The following is a 20,394-nucleotide window of genomic DNA, read 5'->3' as shown; positions in this document are numbered from 1 at the left end:
TAACTTTGGTTTGGGTCAATGACCAATAAGGATGACACATGAATCTCACTTTTGAATCTCAGTTTTCACTTTTATTATGAAGTGATGAAGGTGCAATATGCAGGTACTGCTCACCAATGAGACACACCAATCAATGTTGTTTATTTGATTCCGGGGCACTGTGCGCATTGCATACTGTATCCTTGAGAAATTATCTTGGGCGTTGTAAATCTGTATTGCAGCTTTTGAGATTAAAGATGAATACGTTAAACACATAATCATTTTCTAATAAGAACTGAAGAAGATTACTGCACCTGCCCTTCGGTCGTCTATTGGTGTTGGGTGATGATAAGAAGAAGAAAAAAGAGTGCAGACGGTGTACAAAATGTCAAGTGATGCGTTGTTTGCCAGAAACTCCCGGAAGAGCGTTTACCAGCCATGTGTGCTGGACGCGAAACAAGTATTAGCGTGCCGGATACAGGTGAGCACATGAACTAAACCTTTCGGGAATTGCATTCGACTCGGTAAACAAAAGAGTAGGCAGGCTCCCGTCAACAATTCACTGATTTCATGAAAACGAACGTGTAGCCAAGGCTATACAGCAAACAATTCACTGATTTCATGAAAACGCTCCTTATTTAATTTAAAGACAAGGGTAAAGTATGACTTTCCTTTCTGAAATGTTGGACGGTAGACACATTAGTGCTGATTTTAGTCGGAGATTTTGTCCAGTGCATTATGCCACGTATTGACAGATCAATCCAATCACGATTAAGCTACTTACTACTAGGTTATTGTCACAATTATGTATTTTTCATGCCTTTGAGATTTTGAAACAAGTCACTTAGGGCTATGATACAGTACATGAACTCATTAGTCCAGTGATAATTCAAAGTGTTTTGTCCAGGCAGTATTGCCACAGCACATTCAGCACCCCCCCCTTTTTTTCATCCATTTAATCAGCTTTCTATTATTGTATTATGTATGCGTGTACCTTGACAGTGTTGTTTTTGAAAACAAGAGTTCTCTCTTTATTTCTCTCTCTCTCTCTCTCTCTCTCTCTCTCTCTCTCTCTCTTTCTCTTTCTCTTGCACTGTCCCCTCCCCTTTTCTGGTACCAGCATTTTTGGCTGTTCTGTTATCATGTCACAGAGAGATCCAGCAGCCTGATACACACTGTACTGGCAAACCTATTGTACTACGCATGTGACAGGGTAAGTCTAACACTTTATACCACCAGCACCATATTTCTCCACATACTGTACACACCACATACACCTGATTTGCCGGTCAAAAGTACAGACATAATTTGTATTTATCAAGCAAACCAGAGTGTTTGCTAAATAATGGTTGTTCCTTCCTCTACCAAGTTTTGCTGTTAATTATGTGCAAAGGTAGTCATGCAGAGACTTGTTGAAATTCAACATCTGTAATGTTCCATTCCTAACACTAACGTGTGTGTGTGTGTGTGTGTGTGTGTGTGTGTGTGTGTGTGTGTGTTGAAAGACTCACTGTGGTCGCGGGTGTGTTTATCTTGTAACCGACACAGCAATGAGCTATGCTATTTGTGTGTGTGTGCGTGTGTGTGCATGCAGCTTTTGTCTCAGATAAGATGCTCCGGATGTTGAGCATTAAAAATGACCCAACTTTATATTTGCAGAAGTCAGTTTCATGACCAAGTACCAAAACAATGACATGCCAAACTAGTTTGCGACAGCTGTAGATGGGGCAATGGTGTGAGAAAGAATGAAATATTAGCCTGATGATGCAGTATGACATCAGGTCAGGATGCGATGACTTTGGGACTTTATTGTATTGTATGTGATCAGCTCTTGTTTTAATTGATCATTTATGTGACAGCCATATTGTATTTATTTTGTTAAGGGTGACTCTTGGCTCCATTACCAACTGTCCACCCGAGAGAGGGACTTTAAACTTGACTCTAGCGCAAAATGGTGGTGCAAAAAAGACTGTTGTTTTCTTTGATAAGGGTTAATCATTACAGACAGAATGTGAAATCTGCACGTAAATGTTAGGGTGTTGGCCTCTAGCAGCAGTCTGATGGTAATCTCCAGTACTGGTGTCACACTGAGTAGAGAAGATGCATGACTTAATAATCAGACATGATTGGAACCCAATAGCTGTCATATCAATATAGGTCCAACAAAGTATTAAAATAAACTTTTTTAATACAGTGTACAGACTGTATAGAGTGCTGGGTCTATATTGATATGACAACTATTAGGTTCCAATCATGTCTGTGACTGTATTTCTGCTCAAATTCATCCAATGTTTGGGCTGTGAAGTAAATTATTTCCCTCCATGGTAGATCAATAATGTTTGACTAAGAACAGTATGTGTGACTGTTATCAACAGCAAGTGAAGTGTGAACATCCGTTCCAGGAAATGAACTGCTATTGCCAACCACCAAAGAGACAAACTGTTAAACACATACAATCCTGTACATTTACAGTAGCATGCAGAGGGTTTGTCCCTTGGCTGTTGTCACTACCATAAGTTCTAGTGGGCAAGTTTAAGAATGCCCCTTGTGTTACAATATTTCACAGTAAATGGTTGCCATTGTAGAACTGCTAGAATCTAACACATTATTTGTTAATGACTTTAAATGTTGTGTGATTCAATATTTGCTGCTTTTTTATTTACTAGAATCACTGTTATACTGTAGGCCTACTGTTCTAAAGTTTCCCAGAAGCTTTGTATGTGATCTTAGTGCTATGAAGCTGACTGAAGCTGACTGTAAACCCCAGTGTGTTGTACAGTATGTAGTGTAAGTCAGTGCTTTTAAGAACTCTTGACATCACCCCACCCTGAGCAAAAGTGAATATTAATAAGCAGTTGTTGACGTAGAACATATTCACTGTGTTATACGGTGCAGTATGGGGCCAGTGAGGCTAAGTTTATTACATCCTCTCAGTACAAAGTTGCCCAGGCCACCATTTTAGTCTCTCCTTCTTATATCCTGGAGCACAGTGTGTGTTGTTAAAGACATTGTTAAAGAGTTGTGTCACCAGACATTATTTGAATGCTTGAGAGTAAATCCTGCAAAACCTGTTAAATGCAAAACTGATATTAGAGTACCCGTCCCTTTATGTGTATGGGTTATTGGATGAATTGGATTGACTTTAAAATGTCAATCCAATTAGTTGTCTACAGAACAATATGTGCAGTAAACACCAACTGAAACCACTCAGAATCACAAGGTCTAAAGTAAAGGAATTACACATCTCCCTGAGGCTACTAGTGGGTGGAATGGTTATAAGCATAAGCAAGAGCAGTAGTAGTCTCGAGCCTTGAGGGAACACATGGCTGGGGAAGTTAGTCAGACACAGATGACAACGCAACCAGTTTTAGAGTTTTGTTTTCTGGAGGGAATTTCCCATTGTGTATAATATGGCTGTCACTGTTAGTCAGACCACAGGACCACCTTCATATAACACCAAGCTCTAACGGAAAAAATGCGTCACTTTGTTAGCGTTTGATCATCTTAACTAGCTGTGAGCTCAGTTGTTATTAGGCCTGGTGTTCCAACTGTTTTTTGTCTTCTGCTTTCCTGTTCCACAGTGAAGGTCCAAGGCACTTGCCAAAGGGAGAGGCACGCCATACACTACCATGGCGAACCAGGACCCTACTAACCCCTCTCATGCCCTCTTCGACGAGTTTGTCCAAGCCCAGACCTGTAAAGATGTGCAACGCAACTTCTCTGAACTCTGTCACCACCTAGATGTGGATCCTAAGGACTATCAGAGCTCCTACACCAAGCTGAAGGAGAGGCTCAACTACTGGAAGGCCAAGGCCCTATGGGTGAAGCTGGACAAGCGGGCTGCTCATCCAGACTACCAGCAGGGCAAAGCTTGTGCCAAAAACAAGGTCTGTATTTCCGCTCGTATCACAGACTAGGGCTAGTGATCTGGAAGATCCCAATCTTTTTGCTATTACTGGTGAGCTTAATCTCTCTTTCCTCCGTCTTGTTCTCCTCCTTCCTCTGTTGTCTTCCTCTCTCACCTACGTTTCTGCTCTCTCTATCTCTCTCCCCTTCCCTCACTCTCTTTCAGTGCCTGGTGCTGGGTGCAGGGCCATGTGGGTTGAGAACAGCCATAGAGTTGGCTCTGCTGGGGGCTCAGGTGGTGGTGCTGGAGAAGAGGGAGTCTTTCTCCAGGAACAACGTGCTGCACCTCTGGCCCTACACCATCTATGACCTGCGAGGGCTCTCAGCCAAGAAGTTCTATAGCAAGTTCTGCACCGGGACTCTGGATCACATATGTAAACCACTCTCTTACTATGCACTATTTTCAGACCATTTTCCTTGTTGGATTCATGTTTTATCTTCATCGTTTGTTCAGCCATTAGTAGACTCTCATTAGCTTTCGTCACACTTCTCAAGCACAGAGTCATCTACATTATAGCTGCTGTTAGAGTTAAAGATGTTTTTGGTTTTTTGCAACAGTCCTTGTACGGTGTATGGTATGTATGCATCCTCAGGCATCCGTCAGCTGCAGTTGATCCTGCTGAAGGTGTCTCTTCTCCTGGGGGTGGAGGTGCACACTGGGGTGGAGTTCAGGGGTGTGGTGGAGCCCCAGTCAACAGGAGACACAGGTACAGTACATGTTGAGTCTTCCTGTTCCCTGTCGCTCCATGACTTTTGACCCACTCAAAATCTGAGTTGGAAACTAGGGGCGGTTTCCCAGACACCCCAAGCCCAATCCTAGACTAAAAAGCATCTTCAGTGGAGATTGAAAGTTTAAAGTGATTTTTTTTTTAGATTAGATTAGATTCAACTTTATTGTCATTGTGCAGAGTACAAGTACAGAGACAACGAAATGCAGTTAGCGTCTAACCAGAAGTGCAAAATAGCAGAAAGTGCAATGAACAGTATTTACAGGTAGTGCAATATATGAGCAGTAAGTAGTGCAGTATAATATAAGTAGTGCAGTGTGAGCAGTATATGAGTAGCATTAGCATTATAGCAGAGTAAATAAGTTACAGTATGAACAGTGTAGCAGCATATGAACTGTATAGTAATGCAGTCTAGCAGTATATATGTAACATTAACAGTACATGAGGTAGATAGCAGAATAAATATAAATATGGAATGCCGTATGAACAGTATAAACAGGTATGTACAGTATGTGCAGAGTATTAACAGTAGTATTAAGAAAATATAAAGATATGTGCATTATGAACAGTATGAACAGTATGGACAGATATGTACAGAAGAGCAGTGGTATTGAGTAAGAGCAGGGGAGGGGAGTGACAGTGCAATTGTCCGGGTGAGGGGGGGGGGGGGGGGTTGCAGGGGTTGCAGGGGTTGCAGGGGTAGTAGGTTGTCAGGTAGGTGCAGTGTTCGAGTTCAGCAGGGTGACAGCCGCAGGGAAGAAGCTGCCTCTGAACCTGCTGGTTCGGGTGCGGAGAGACCTGTAGCGCCTCCCGGAGGGGAGTGGGGTGAAAAGTCTGTGGTTGGGGTGAGAAATTTAGCCCAGGGCTTAATCTTTGTCATGGTAACCGCCCCCTACTGGGTCCAAATGACAATTAAAGATACCCATTCCACAGTAGTGACTTATATATGTTGGATCTGATCTTTTTGACTTGTGTATTAGAGCAGTGAAGTAATTCCCTAAAGTTGTGTTCTACCTCTGGTTCCATCTGTCAGGCTGGACGGCTAACCTGCTCCCAGAGTCTCACCCTGCTGGGACATTCCAGTTTGATGTCTTCATATCTGCAGGAGGAGGGCACTTTGTCCCTGATGGTGAGGACACTCTTTCACACTAATCTGTAGTTTTTCTCATACTTCTTCACAGACTGTAGATATATTAGGAAAAAATGATGGCCCCCAGTTACATGGTAAAAAATTCAGCCAATTCAGCATCAACCATGATTACTGTGTGCGGTTTTACCATGGCACTGTTGCACCTTGGCTGAAACCAAGACCAGAATATGTCTGAAAACCTGTATGTCCATTTCTCTCCTCCTCCCCAGGCTTCAAGAGGAAAGAGCTGAGAGGGAAGCTGGCCATCGGCATCACTGCCAACTTCATCAACAGACGCACGGCCGCCGAGGCCCAGGTGGAAGAGATCAGCGGCGTGGCCCGCATCTACAACCAGAAGTTCTTCCAGGACCTGCTCACTGAGACAGGTACTGTAGGACTGGGTCACCTCACGTCTGCTCACTGAGTTAGACCCTCTACTGAACGCACACACACACATACACACACACACACATACACACAGACTGGGCATGGTGATAACTATGGTGAAAGAATGGAAGGACCGACAGAGCTGTCTTAATCTGTGTCCCTCTGCTTCTCTTTGTCAATTTCCTGTGATGATATCAACTGTGGTGCAATTCATCTATTTTTCATCCCCTGTTCTCCAGGGTTGTTTCAGGCTACTCACTGGCATCCTGCTACTTTATCTTTCTCTCATTCACTAATGCTCTGCTTTGTCTCTCTCTCCCTACCCATTACTCTCTCTCTTTCTCTCTCTCTCTCTCTCTCTCCCCATCCATCCATCTCCTGCTCCAGGTATTGATCTGGAGAACATTGTCTACTATAAAGACGACACCCACTACTTTGTCATGACTGCCAAGAAGAAGAGCCTGTTGAAAAAGGGAGTCATTAAACAGGTGAGGACAACACATCCATTTGCAAAGGAATCAGTATTCTGTCATTCCAACTAAGGTGGATGGATTGAGGAGCAGACTGATTATGTGAGAGGTATCTGACTACTCTCATGCCTATAGTACAGTACAGTTACCTCGTGTAGTCTTACCCCAGTCTAGTCTCGGTGGCCTCCACTGACACATCCCACAATAGCAGAATCGTCCGAGAACTTCTGCAGATGGCAAGTATCTGTGTTGTGCCTGAGGTCTGAGGTATAGAGGGTGAAGCAGCTTATCAGCAGCTTATCCGCAGGTAGTAAGGGCTATATGGTAAACATTTAATTTAATTTTAAATGCACTGGAGAAGTCAAAGAACATGACCCTCACAGTGCTGCCAGCCTTATCTAAATGGGAGTGAGCTCTGTGTAGCAGGTAGATGATGGCCTCATCCACACCAAGGATGTCTTCACCAAGGGCCTCATGTGTGCTAGCACCAATCTTTCCATGGTCTTCATGATGTGGGATCTCAGTCTGTCACTCATCTCTGTCTGCTCTCACCCCTGACCCTTTATCACAGGGTAGTCGCAGAGAGTCTGTGTGTTCCTTGCAGTAAGGAGCTTAGCCTCTAGTGAACCCAATTTGTGGAATGATGCCTGTGGACAGATACTCACTCAGCCACACAACCTGTAGACCCTGCTCTCTCCACTCCCTCCCTCCCTCCCTCTGTCATTGAAAAGCCCCTTATGGATTCTCAGTAGCACTATTCACAGGTAACAGAGGACAGAGCACACTGCAGCTCTGGGGGGATTGATTAAACTCCATAATCTTGTGTTGTGTACAAAGATTAGAGCACATGGGGGGAAGAGGGGGGGGGGTGTTGTCAAAATAGAGGCTTCCATTAACCGAAAGTTCAAATGGAATAATATCGAAAGGTGCTCTGCTGAGTAACTGCTTGGCTTTTTTTATTGCACTAAGCTGATGTCACTTTGTATACATGTGTATGAGCATTTGGTCATCTTCGCCTCAACCTGACAAAGAGAGTAGGTGGATTAATTGTGTGTGTATCATTACAAGCTTCATAACTGAGGCAGCAAACATCACCTTATTCTTTAATCCCCTCCATCTATCCGCTCTGTCACCAGGACTACAGTGATGCAGAGCAGCTATTGGCCCGGGCCAACGTGGACCAGGAAGCCCTGTTTAACTACGCCCACGATGCTGCCCACTTCTCCACAGGCCACAAGCTGCTTAACATGGAGTTCGCCAGGAACCACGCAGGACGGCCGGACGTGGCTATGTTTGACTTCACCTGCATGCACCGAGCAGAGAATGCCTCTCTGGTGAGGGAGAGGAAGGGCAAGAAGCTGCTGATCGGGCTGGTAGGAGACTGCCTGGTGGAGGTAGGTGTTCTGGCTAACTATGTATCAAGGCATGGTCATCAATATACAGTACTGTAGTTCCTATATTCTCAATCACTACACACACCCACACACAAACACACACACACACACTCAGTTGAAAGTTTGCATGTATTTTACACAAAGAAAGTGGTGTGTGTGTGTGTGTGTGTGTGTGTGTGTGTGTGTCCGTCCACAGCCGTTCTGGCCGTTAGGAACAGGCATCGCCCGTGGGTTTTTGGCATCCTTTGACACAGCGTGGATGGTAAGGAGCTGGGGTCTGGGTAAATCCCACCTGGAGGTCCTGGCTGAACGGTGAGTAAACTGTAGATACAGTAAAGGTCATAAACACCACTATACACACACCATCACAAGGTATGTAGTTTACACTAGGGTCATAAACACTGCTAAACACACAAGGTATGTAGTTTACACTAGGGTCATAAACACTGCTAAACACACAAGGTATGTAGTTTACACTAGGGTCATAAACACTGCTAAACACACAAGGCATGTAGTTTACACTAGGGTCATAAACACTGCTAAACACACAAGGTATGTAGTTTACACTAGGGTCATAAACACTGCTAAACACACAAGGTATGTAGTTTACACTAGGGTCATAAACACTGCTAAACACACAAGGTATGTAGTTTACACTAGGGTCATAAACACTGCTAAACACACAAGGTATGTAGTTTACACTAGGGTCATAAACACTGCTAAACACACAAGGTATGTAGTTTACACTAGGGTCATAAACACTGCTAAACACACAAGGTATGTAGTTTACACTAGGGTCATAAACACTGCTAAACACACAAGGCATGTAGTTTACACTAGGGTCATAAACACTGCTAAACACACAAGGCATGTAGTTTACACTAGGGTCATAAACACTGCTAAACACACAAGGCATGTAGTTTACACTAGGGTCATAAACACTGCTAAACACACAAGGTATGTAGTTTACACTAGGGTCATAAACACTGCTAAACACACAAGGTATGTAGTTTACACTAGGGTCATAAACACTGCTAAACACACAAGGTATGTAGTTTACACTAGGGTCATAAACACTGCTAAACACACAAGGTATGTAGTTTACACTAGGGTCATAAACACTGCTAAACACACAAGGTATGTAGTTTACACTAGGGTCATAAACACTGCTAAACACACAAGGCATGTAGTTTACACTAGGGTCATAAACACTGCTAAACACACAAGGTATGTAGTTTACACTAGGGTCATAAACACTGCTAAACACACAAGGTATGTAGTTTACACTAGGGTCATAAACACTGCTAAACACACAAGGTATGTAGTTTACACTAGGGTCATAAACACTGCTAAACACACAAGGCATGTAGTTTACACTAGGGTCATAAACACTGCTAAACACACAAGGTATGTAGTTTACACTAGGGTCATAAACACTGCTAAACACACAAGGTATGTAGTTTACACTAGGGTCATAAACACTGCTAAACACACAAGGCATGTAGTTTACACTAGGGTCATAAACACTGCTAAACACACAAGGTATGTAGTTTACACTAGGGTCATAAACACTGCTAAACACACAAGGTATGTAGTTTACACTAGGGTCATAAACACTGCTAAACACACAAGGCATGTAGTTTACACTAGGGTCATAAACACTGCTAAACACACAAGGCATGTAGTTTACACTAGGGTCATAAACACTGCTAAACACACAAGGCATGTAGTTTACACTAGGGTCATAAACACTGCTAAACACACAAGGCATGTAGTTTACACTAGGGTCATAAACACTGCTAAACACACAAGGCATGTAGTTTACACTAGGGTCATAAACACTGCTAAACACACAAGGCATGTAGTTTACACTAGGGTCATAAACACTGCTAAACACACAAGGCATGTAGTTTACACTAGGGTCATAAACACTGCTAAACACACAAGGCATGTAGTTTACACTAGGGTCATAAACACTGCTAAACACACAAGGTATGTAGTTTACACTAGGGTCATAAACACTGCTAAACACACAAGGTATGTAGTTTACACTAGGGTCATAAACACTGCTAAACACACAAGGCATGTAGTTTACACTAGGGTCATAAACACTGCTAAACACACAAGGTATGTAGTTTACACTAGGGTCATAAACACTGCTAAACACACAAGGTATGTAGTTTACACTAGGGTCATAAACACTGCTAAACACACAAGGCATGTAGTTTACACTAGGGTCATAAACACTGCTAAACACACAAGGCATGTAGTTTACACTAGGGTCATAAACACTGCTAAACACACAAGGTATGTAGTTTACACTAGGGTCATAAACACTGCTAAACACACAAGGCATGTAGTTTACACTAGGGTCATAAACACTGCTAAACACACAAGGCATGTAGTTTACCCATTCGCTGCAATACAAGTAAGATATGGCGTATAAATAAAAAAACTGCTGTCATCCAATAATCAGAATCCTGTTCCTTGGTTTCTAGACTGTCTCTAAAGTGTTCTTTCCTTGTGAATAATATACAGGGAAAGCATCTACCAGCTGCTGTCGCAGACCACCCCAGAGAATACCAGCAAGAACTACAGCGCCTTCAGCATCGATCCGTCAACACGCTACCAGCGCATCAACCTCTCGTCCATAAAGACAAACCAGGTCAGCGGCACACAGTCACAGCCTCCAGCTGCCTTGTATGAACCCCAGCAAAAGGAACAGATATTGTATTGAGTAAAACTGAAAACACGGCATGAATTAGATCACCTCTCCTGAGCCAATTCAGTCAATACTTGTTATTTTGGTATACATCTGTTGCCAGGAAACTGCTCTGTATATAGAGTGGTGAGCTGGGAAAGTGTTTCTGATATACCCCACTAGAGAAGTATTGATTGAAAGGCTTTCGGGAGTTTTCACAAAACTACTGGATCGATTACACTGCATCAAACCCAAAGCGTTTGCCTTTTGAGTAGCAGCAGTATAAAGATTCCTGTGCACTGACCTTATTACGAGATGAATCGGCTCCACAATTGTTTTTGAATCCCTGCATCCCTTACCAAGGTGCAACACCTGTACGATGTTGAAGACCAAATTGATTCCAGACAACCCACAAAGAAGCAGAAAGGCCGGTGGTCTCACCTGCGCCAAGGTACGCTTCACGGCACTCTAATACTATCATATCAGATGATGATATCTATACCTATAATGATATCAAGTGAGTGCATGTACAGAATGTAAGGTCGTAATCTCCATACCTGTCTGATGGCCAACTGCTATGTTTGATGGTACAGATTCGATTGGTGGTTTCGAGGAGCTGTTGAAGTGGTGCCAGCAGCACACAGCAGGGTATGAGAGGGTGAGGGTGAAGGACCTGACCCAGTCCTGGAGGTCTGGTCTGGCCCTGTGTGCCCTCATACACCACTTCAGACCTGCTCTCATGTGAGTTAAACAGGTTTGGCTTAGTCTGAGCTACTGTACACCAGCCCATTGAACCAATAATAACAGAATGCATTCATACTGTATGGCTTTTCATTGTAACTAAAGTACTTTGAAATTCTACACACAGTACCAAAATAAAAATGTACAGCACACTGCCATGGTAACTCAGTCACCTTGTCCACCATTTTAGCTGATGAAAGGTTTCTTCAGTGAAGTGTTTATCAGCAAGTCCACAGACAGTACTAACAGTGCTAACTCTTGGTCCTCGTCCATCTCAGTGACATGTCCTCCCTGGATGAGTCCAATGCTGTTTACAACAACCAGTTGGCCTTCAGCATCCTGGAGAGAGAACTGGGCATCTCACCTGTCATGTCCGCCAGTGATATGGCCACACGCAGCCAGATAGACAAGCTGTCCATGGTACTCTACCTCACCCAGGTCTCCAATGCTTTCTCTAAACAGTTACCGCCTAAAGGTAAGCCTCAGGGCAGTGTTTGTCATCCCAGTTTACTGTCATACACATTTCATATTGTGCAAATGACCCATGGTATTTCTGTGTAAAGGCATTAGAAGCCTCTTTCCATTTCTTAGTGTTAATCAATTTGTGCTGTCATCTTGTCAGTGTATATATCCATTGCAAATGGCTCAACATCTTATTATTGATTGTAGAGGAATGTGAATATAATGGAATAGGAATATGATTTATTAAGTTACATTTTATATTGAAATCAGCAGGTTCAATGATAGCCAACATCATTTGATTGCTTGAACATGTTCTGGTACAAAAACTGGACCTATGAGCAGTGTTTATCAAGCTTAGCTTTATCCCATAGACTACTGTATAGTGTTATTAGTGAAAGCAATATAATCTTGTCGGTTGCTTAGACAGTACACAGCTTGAGCGTCACCTATTTTCTAAAATTGTCAGGTGTTTTCTACCCCACTGAAACGTGTTTGCTGTCGGTAAGGGATAGTTATTTGCATTGTCCCTTTAAGAGCATTACCCAGAATTCCCCTCGTTTGAGTAGATTGGCTGGGCTGCTCTCCTGTTCTCGGTAAGCAAACAACGGCCGCCAGGAACTGGCTCATCAGGGCTTGGGTGGGACTGCTGTAGCCTCAGCCTCCCCTAAAAGGGATCTACTATTCCTGCTGTGAAGGGGGAGAAGGATCTTTTTCCCTTCTAGAGGTTGCTATTTCAGTCAAATACTAGGACTCTGCAGGATGGATTGTTTCAGTCTGAATGTGTAGCGTTTGGAGCTTGCTTCAGTGGGTGTGACATGCTCCTCTTGTCTGTGGTGTGATGCTGCGCTGCTCTGCTGGGGAGCCGCTGACAGATGCGCATGCAGGAGGGACCTGTCCGTCACAGGGGCGCTTGGCTGTAACCTTATCGGAGTGCTGAAGGAGTGGGGGAATGGGGGGGGGGGGAGAGGGGGGCTAGAGAGCACAGTAGTTTTCCTGGGGATTGGCAAGTTGAATTGAATTACATCAACTGAAAGGCTGTGCTGTTAAATGTTATGTTGTTGAAGCAGTTCTGAAATGCTGTGAAAGTGTTGAGGATTGAGATGCCCTCTGGATGTGTGACATTAAGACAGGGGGAGATGAAGGAAAAGAGGGACATTCTAGGTAGCATTTTAGTATTCAAGAGCTGCTCTGTGGAGACTGTGTTACAGTAGTTAGTTGGTTGTGTGTTGTTGTGTCAGATGAAACTGGTTTGTGTTTATCTCTCTCTCTCTCTCTCCTCTCTTCTCTCTCTCCTCTCTTCTCTCTCTCCTTGCGCTGCAGAGCCTCAAAGCCTCTTGACGCCATACAAGTCTCTGTCTTTTTCCCGGACCCAGTCGGCTGTGTTTTTCCTCAACAAGCTGAAACACAATTCACTGCAGAGACAAAAGGTGAGCTCAGACTCAGACAAGCAACTGCATGTCTCTGACACCATAGTTGACTATTTACACTGCCCTGTACTTATCTCTCTATAAGAATCATTTGTACCCTAACATGTGCCTGTTGTCTGGAACTGATAGGACCCTATCTCAAGTTCATCGTAAGGCACAAGAACAATTGACATTGTCATACTGTAGTTGAAAATGTATCATCACTGATTATGTTTTCTTATTTGGCTGATTAAAAGGTTATGCACAGACAGATTGCTTAATTGTTTTTCCTGCTGATATGAGATTTATAATTTATTGTGTCCTTTATTGACCTTTTTACAAAATAATATTTTGGCTCAATCATCGCAAAGATGGCTCGCAAAACAGTTCTACAAGTCAAGATGATATTATTCATTTCAAAGTCCTCCGTCACTCAGTTACATAATTGGAGTCATAAACAGATCACATGACGATGTGTTTTTGTTTACACAGGAGAAACTGGCAGCCAAAAGGGGGGGGAAAGACAAGGAGATGAGGATGGGAGATGAGGAAGATGTGAGTTATGTCTAATTCTACTTGGCTTAACAGACGCTCCCATGAGGATCTAACCTTTTGCTGTATTGATGGATGTTTTTGCAGACATCAGGACAAATTCAAATGTTACCATGAACATTTTTCTACAGTATGCTACATACAGTACATGTTTCTATCATATATCTGTTATTGAATACAGTATTAATTAAACACATTTTATGACTGCTGTCCCTCTCTCTTTCCCCCCAGCCTGTAGCCCCCCTTGTAGCCCCTGAGGTGAAGCCTGACCCCGACCCAGACCCTGTCTGCAGCCCTCTCTCAGGCAGCAGCAGCAGCAGTGAGGAGTGTTATTTCTGCAGCCAGCGGGTCTATGTGCTAGAGAGGATCAGTACTGAGGGCAAGTTCTTCCACCGTAGCTGCTTCACCTGCCACCAGTGTGGCACCACCCTCCGATTGGGTGGCTACACATTCAGTCAGCACACAGGTGAGCGTTCTAGACCCTTCCCCTATAGGTACTCCTCCTCTGGGCAATAGTGGAGGCTTGTTGTGTGTTTATGTAATGGAAGTTAATACACTGAATTATCTGCATTGATTGATCTGCAGATAAATCCTTGTTGAATCTAACCTTAATTTTCCCATGGACATCAATGCATGATTTAGGTGAAAGTCTGAGTTACATGCAGATCATTAAGTTAGGATTTGGACCTTGGTTTAGTTCCAACATATACTGTGCTGTGCTTCTATTGCTTGGCTATGGCTATCTAGAGTGTTTTCAGTTAAGGCTATCTGAGTCCCAGTGAGCATTTTGAATGGTTTAAATGCAGTCTGGTACTGTATTTGTTCAGTCTGCATGATTTTAGAATAACAATTGTTGGCATACAAGTGGGACATCCATGGGCATTATCTAGGATTTTCTTAGATGTTATTATGAACAAAGGTGCAGCAGAAGATCTTTAAACATTTATTATTATTATTATTATTATTAATCATAATAGTAGTAATAATAATAATATTTCTGCTCCAACAGCTGTTGTACCTGTAGTTTATATTCTCCAAGGCAGGAACTTGCTTTTCTCGGGATAAATAGAGCACAGTTTTAATTTATTTATTAGGGATATAAATAATGCACGAAGGTAGCCTTTTATGGGTTTTGTAGTTCATGCGGAAAAGAGAAAGGGTTGTCGAGCCGCATCCTAACATGTGCTTGATCCAGGTTGCAAGCTCAAGCTGTTCTGTTCTCTCCTCTTCCCGTCTCTCTCTGATGCATCCTCAGGGAGATTCTACTGTGAGTTGCACTCTGAAGATGTGGAGCTGGAGAATGGGAGAGAACCCCCCTCCGTACAGGTTGGTCACGGAGCAGACGAGAACACACTCTCTTTGTGTAGCATGATCCAATGTTGTTTAGTATTCTGTTGCATGATCCAATGTTGTGGTTGACTTGCTCATGTGTTTGGAGGGCAGTTAAGGACAGCTAGTGGGAACAGTGGGTAGGGCCCAGGAACAGTTACTTTCAAATGGGGCATTAAGTCATAACTGTCCTCTTTTATTAATGAGTTTTGTTCTCTATAAACATTTGAGAGGTTTCTTTAATGATTAGTATTTTTTCTTTTCAGAATATTACAGGAGATCACGAGGAGGAGGAGAATGGAGAGAAAGGCCTCTACGGTGAAGAACACACACGGTCTCCCTCAGATGAGGAGTATGAGCACTATCTTGACTCCGGTCCCTCTGAACCCCCAGAGTTGGATCATCAGCAGGACCACAACAGACCTAAGCTTAACCCTAAATCTGTGGAGAAGCCCCAGGGGCCCCCTGCCCCTTTGCAACAACCTCTACACTCTGACTCTAAGAGTGGGGTAAAACCTGGTGAGCAGGAGAGGGGTGAGAGCGTCCCCTCAGAGCCCCACCCAGTCCCAGCCCCTCGCTCCTCACGCCAGGCCACCCCCACCCCCAGCCCTCAGGTCACTCCTGTCCCCAAACCTCGTACTGTCCACCTCACTCCTAGAGAGCTCTCCTCCTCTCCCCTTGAGACCCCCCACACACCACCGGCCACTCCAGTGAAGAACGGGTCAGACCCTGACTCCAGGCCCAAGCAGCTCCTCCGGAAGCTCCAGCTGAGCGAAGAGGAGAAGAGCCAGCTCGTCAACCTGAGCTTCAACCACGACTCTGACTCCGAGACCCCCGGCTCTTCCTCCTGCTCCTCTTCCTCGGCCACAGCGGGGGGTCCCAGCCCCCCCAAGCCAGCAGACGGGCAGGAAGAGGAGGGCTACTGGAGTGGGGGTCCGACAGGGGTGCACAAGCGAGAGCACAGGAACCGCCGCTGCTTCAGGAGGAAAGAGGAACCGGTCAGCCAGGAGGGCCAGGTCCAGCAGCACACCAGGGTCCGCTCCAAGTTTTCCCCCTGGAACCTCTCCTCCCCCAGGCTGGGCAGAGATCACCGCTTCAGTGTCCTCAACAGCCACCCAAGTAGAGCAGGTACATATTGTACAGGCCCTAGTCTTAAAAACATCTTTTTTATATCCATAATGGTTACTGTAAAATGTTTTTTATTTCTCTATAGAAGTTACTGTAACATACAGCCACAATGTAGCAGAGGATGGTGTTGATGGTGATGATGATGATGATGAAGATGAAGAGGATATGTTTGAGAGCGATGACATCGATTTATTTGATGAGAAGGTAAGGTGTGGCATGTCTACAGTATATAGGGCCTGTAAACAATATATTAATGTATCATTGGTCACACACTCTCTCTATCTCTCCCTCCCACCCCTCTCTCTCTGTCTCTCTCTCTCCCTTCCTGTCTGTAGTTCCAGGCCGTCCCTTCAGACCCTGCCGAGGCTGAGAAGTTGGACCTGATGAAGATGAGGACCTTGGAACGCAGAGCCAAGGTGTCTGAGATGCAGCGCTTCCACCAAGCCCAGGTCAGTTCACTGTACTCAGGTCAGTTATTAAAGCCAATATTTGCTCTCCAAGTACCTACAGGCCTGCACTGTACACAAATCAATCAGTTACAAACCAATCAGAGTCAAAGGTTAGTTCACTGAGTAGGTGAATCTGCTTGACTCAGATCAGCTCAAGTATTTATGGTTAACAATAGAGCCAGTATTGAGGCTTGCTGTTGGTGTTTGACTGACAACACACCTCTCCTGTGATCTCCAGTCTATCCAGAGACGTCTGGAGGAGATCGAGGTGACGTTTAAAGAGCTGGAAGACAAGGGTGTGGTGCTGGAGCAGGCTCTTAGAGGAGAGGCAGGTAAGACCCTATCAGCCAGGTCCATTGACTATAGTTCAGTATGATCACTTGAACATCACCTGAACAACAAAGACACTGGCCTTTTGTTCTCTCACACTCTGATGCTCTGACAAAGCTTTGGCATTTTAAATGAAAACAGTGAAACAGCAGACAGTGTGCAGGAGCCCCTTTTCCTGAAAATGTCTTCCCCCCCCCCCCCCCCCCCCAATCAGGTGGCAGTGGTTCTCCTGACATGATTGAGCAGTGGATCCATCTGGTGCACCAGAAGAACGCTGTAGTCTCTGAGGAGTCGGACCTCATGGTGGCGTGAGTATAGTTCTATGTTGTCATGGTGATGTGACTATAGTTCTATATAACCATACTGAGACCAGGTTTTCCTAATTCAGAAATCCTGGTGAAATCCAGAAAGTAGCTACAAAGGGGTGGAAACCCGTTTAAAGTGAGGTACGCCTTACGACACATTAAACCAGTCGAATACCTTGCTTGGCCGGAGCTCCAAAAAAAACAATTCCGTTTTTCCTTCAGGTGTTCTTCCACTTTGTTCAATGTTGCAAGCTAGCATAGACAACCACTCTCTGCAAAATAGTCCTACCCGGTAGGAAAAGACGAGGCACATAACAACAAGCAACCGGGCATGTCGTTTTTGAAATGTAACATTCAATGATATTGCAAGCACATTCTCCCATCACTCCGTCCAGTTCAATCCAAGCTAGAACGGCTAATCTAAAATTCTCCAAGCCTCCAAAAGAGGCGTGAGAACAATATGATTTGGAGGTATAGCTACTGTACGCAAGTTCTATGTGGTCATGGTGATGTGAGTATAGTTCTATTTAGTCAGATAGCGTGAGTGTACTGTAGTTCTTTGTAGTCATGATAGCATGAGTACAGCCATGGAATTGTCTAGTTAGAAAGACCCTGAGTAGCCAGTGGAGCCAAAGCAGCAGACCTCCCATTCTTGACAGTGTTGTTATTGTGTGTCCTGACCATGCTTTTAATTGGCCCTTTTCCTGTATAGTTGTCTCTTTGTTTTGTTATGTTGCCTCAGGAGCTGCAGACACATATTAGAGGTTTTCTCACAGCTGAGCAACCAGTAACAGCTGCTCCTATCTGGAAGGCCCTTTTGGAAAAATGTAGGCTCCTGGAGTCTGTTTTAGCTTGGTCTTAAAAAAGATGCCCCTGGTCTTAGACAACAACATTGCTAACACTCTAACTGGGCTGCTGTGTCTGGTCTCGGCCCATCAGGTCTAAACAGCTGGAGCTGGAGGACAAACAGAGCATCCTGGAGATGGAGTTCAGGAGATGCACGGAACTGAGTGGTGCGTACACAAACCCTTTGATGCCACTTCATTTGAATTTGGGTCATCTGTTTTAATTTGGTGTGTCTCGTCTGTTTGAATTTTGTGTGTCTGTGTGTGTGTGTGTCTCAGGCTCTGAGAAGACAGCGGAGCAGCAGCAGGAGGAGGATAACGCCCTGCAAAAGATTTTCGACGTGGTGGACATGAGGAACTCTCTAGTGGCCTTCCTGGAGGAGAAGAGACTGAAGGAGATCAGTGAGGAGCAGCACGCCACCTCACTGAAGGAGGCCAAGAGACACTCTACAGCAGGGGCCCAGGTTCACTGGGCGTGAGGCTAAAACACACACACACACACACACACAGACACATGGACAATTATACACACACATACGGACTGTTGAACTCTCACACAAATATATTAAGAAAAGATACTTGCTGCTGACAGACCTTTACCTGTAATCTTACATTTGCAAAGCCAAAGATGTATTGGTGAAGGTATTTCTCCACATGTGGGCACTCATCAGGGCTCCAGTGCCCCAGACTTGAATGCTCCTCAAGGGTTTGTCAGCCACATAAGTGTATCAACTCCTAGGGGAAGAAACTGAACTAGGCTTGAAGATCAGAGGCTTACAGAATGGATCCATGTACATGTATCCAGCCCTCACGGCCAAGCCCAGTCCAGCCCTGACAGTCCAGCTGCAGCAGGCTGAGGATAGAGAGACCACTGTAGCTAGCTGCACTCTTCAACCTCGCTGTGGAACACCTGGCAAGGCGAAGAAAGTGTACTCGTATCAGAGGACCTGAGGACACATAATTCCAGGTTATTAGGTTGGAAAGTGTTGTTTAAATGGATTCATGTTCATTTATTTGTGTATCTCTGGATGAGTCTGCTTTGCACAATGGTAACTAATGTGCATATCGCTTCTTTGTTTAATATTTGTATATTGTACAAATTGTAATAAGAAACAGAGACATAATAGGAAATCTGCAGTTGAAATAAGTGGTAAAAAAAAGTTTATCTAGGCATATGAGTATTATTATTATTATTATCATCATCATTATTATCATCATTATTAGTAGTAGTAGCAGTAGTATATATATATATATATATATACATTTTTTTAGAACTTTCAGTTGTTCACTTTGTGTATTGTGTTTCCTTGCATGTTCCATTGCTAGTTAATCTCAGGGGTTAACCATGCACTCCTCTAGGAACCAGTGTTGGATTTGTCACTAATGGCCTTTCATTGACTGGACAGTTCTTCATTGAATACCAATACACACCTAGAAAAGAAATGTCTACCTAGAACCAACAAGGGTTGTTTTGCTTGTCCCTGTAGGTTGGAGAACCCTTCTTGGTTCCAGGTAGAAGGTTTTAATTCTCCAACTGTAGGTGTGGTACTGGATCATGATGGTATAAGAATGGAAAGTCACCGGGTACTTTTTAAATTAGCCATCATCTATTTGATATTGGAAAATATCTATGTGTTGACACAGTATAGCCAAGTTGAAGATCTTATGCAACACTTTAGTTGTGTGAATGAGACCCAGCCTTATATATCCTATGTTCCATGCTGCCATTTCCTCCGGCCAGGACAGTACTTCACAGAATATCTAATAAAGATCATGCACTTTGACCACTTTGGTATGGTATGTTTTATTAAGGTGCTATAAGACAAGCCTCGTTTTTAGAACACGCTATGTTTATTAATTGCTCTACAGTTTCCTCTGAGCCATATGAATACCAATGCTTTTATTAGAACATTGAAATGGTGTTGTTTTGACTGTTATTCCTATTCCTTGCCACTAGGGAGCATACACAGTCTTTAGATTGAGTTGCTTGACATGATGGATGCACATAATACGTAATGCATACTCCCTGAAGTTCAGTGTGAATTTCATAAGCTAATGGATTCCAATTCAAATGCCATTAATGAATCATATACAAACAAATATCCAATATGATCTAGTTTTGGACTAGACTTCAGTTTCCCAACACCTGCAGG

General features: G+C 43.9%; 1 protein-coding gene across 3 annotated transcripts; it reads left to right on the top strand.

Annotated features, from left to right (window-relative positions):
- Window positions 1-354: 354 nt before the first annotated feature.
- Window positions 355-20,025, top strand: mical1 (microtubule associated monooxygenase, calponin and LIM domain containing 1). Of its 3 annotated transcripts, XM_083675892.1 has the most exons (26): window positions 516-634; window positions 1,100-1,192; window positions 3,153-3,206; window positions 3,561-3,866; window positions 4,052-4,259; window positions 4,479-4,592; window positions 5,647-5,742; window positions 5,973-6,128; window positions 6,517-6,617; window positions 7,736-7,993; window positions 8,190-8,305; window positions 10,532-10,658; window positions 11,058-11,145; window positions 11,288-11,435; window positions 11,714-11,910; window positions 13,218-13,324; window positions 13,796-13,858; window positions 14,087-14,321; window positions 15,111-15,181; window positions 15,451-16,312; window positions 16,398-16,516; window positions 16,648-16,761; window positions 17,000-17,093; window positions 17,306-17,399; window positions 18,336-18,409; window positions 18,521-20,025. In XM_083675892.1, the coding sequence occupies exons 4-26, from the start codon at window positions 3,609-3,611 to the stop codon at window positions 18,718-18,720; spliced, it is 3,900 nt and encodes a 1,299-aa protein (XP_083532018.1). In that variant the 5' UTR covers window positions 516-634; window positions 1,100-1,192; window positions 3,153-3,206; window positions 3,561-3,608; the 3' UTR covers window positions 18,721-20,025. The 3 variants fall into 3 exon arrangements, with proteins under 3 accessions (XP_083532017.1, XP_083532018.1, XP_083532016.1); XM_083675891.1 differs by lacking the exons at window positions 516-634; window positions 3,153-3,206 and adding an exon at window positions 355-460; XM_083675890.1 differs by lacking the exon at window positions 3,153-3,206.
- The last annotated feature ends 369 nt before the right edge of the window (window positions 20,026-20,394 follow it).

The sequence above is a fragment of the Argentina silus genome (genome assembly GCF_951799395.1).
Source record: "Argentina silus genome assembly, chromosome: 8".
In the NCBI taxonomy this organism is placed as follows: domain Eukaryota; kingdom Metazoa; phylum Chordata; class Actinopteri; order Argentiniformes; family Argentinidae; genus Argentina; species Argentina silus.
The sequence above is the reverse complement of the archived record's forward strand: the minus strand, read 5'-3'. Positions and strand labels throughout refer to the sequence as shown.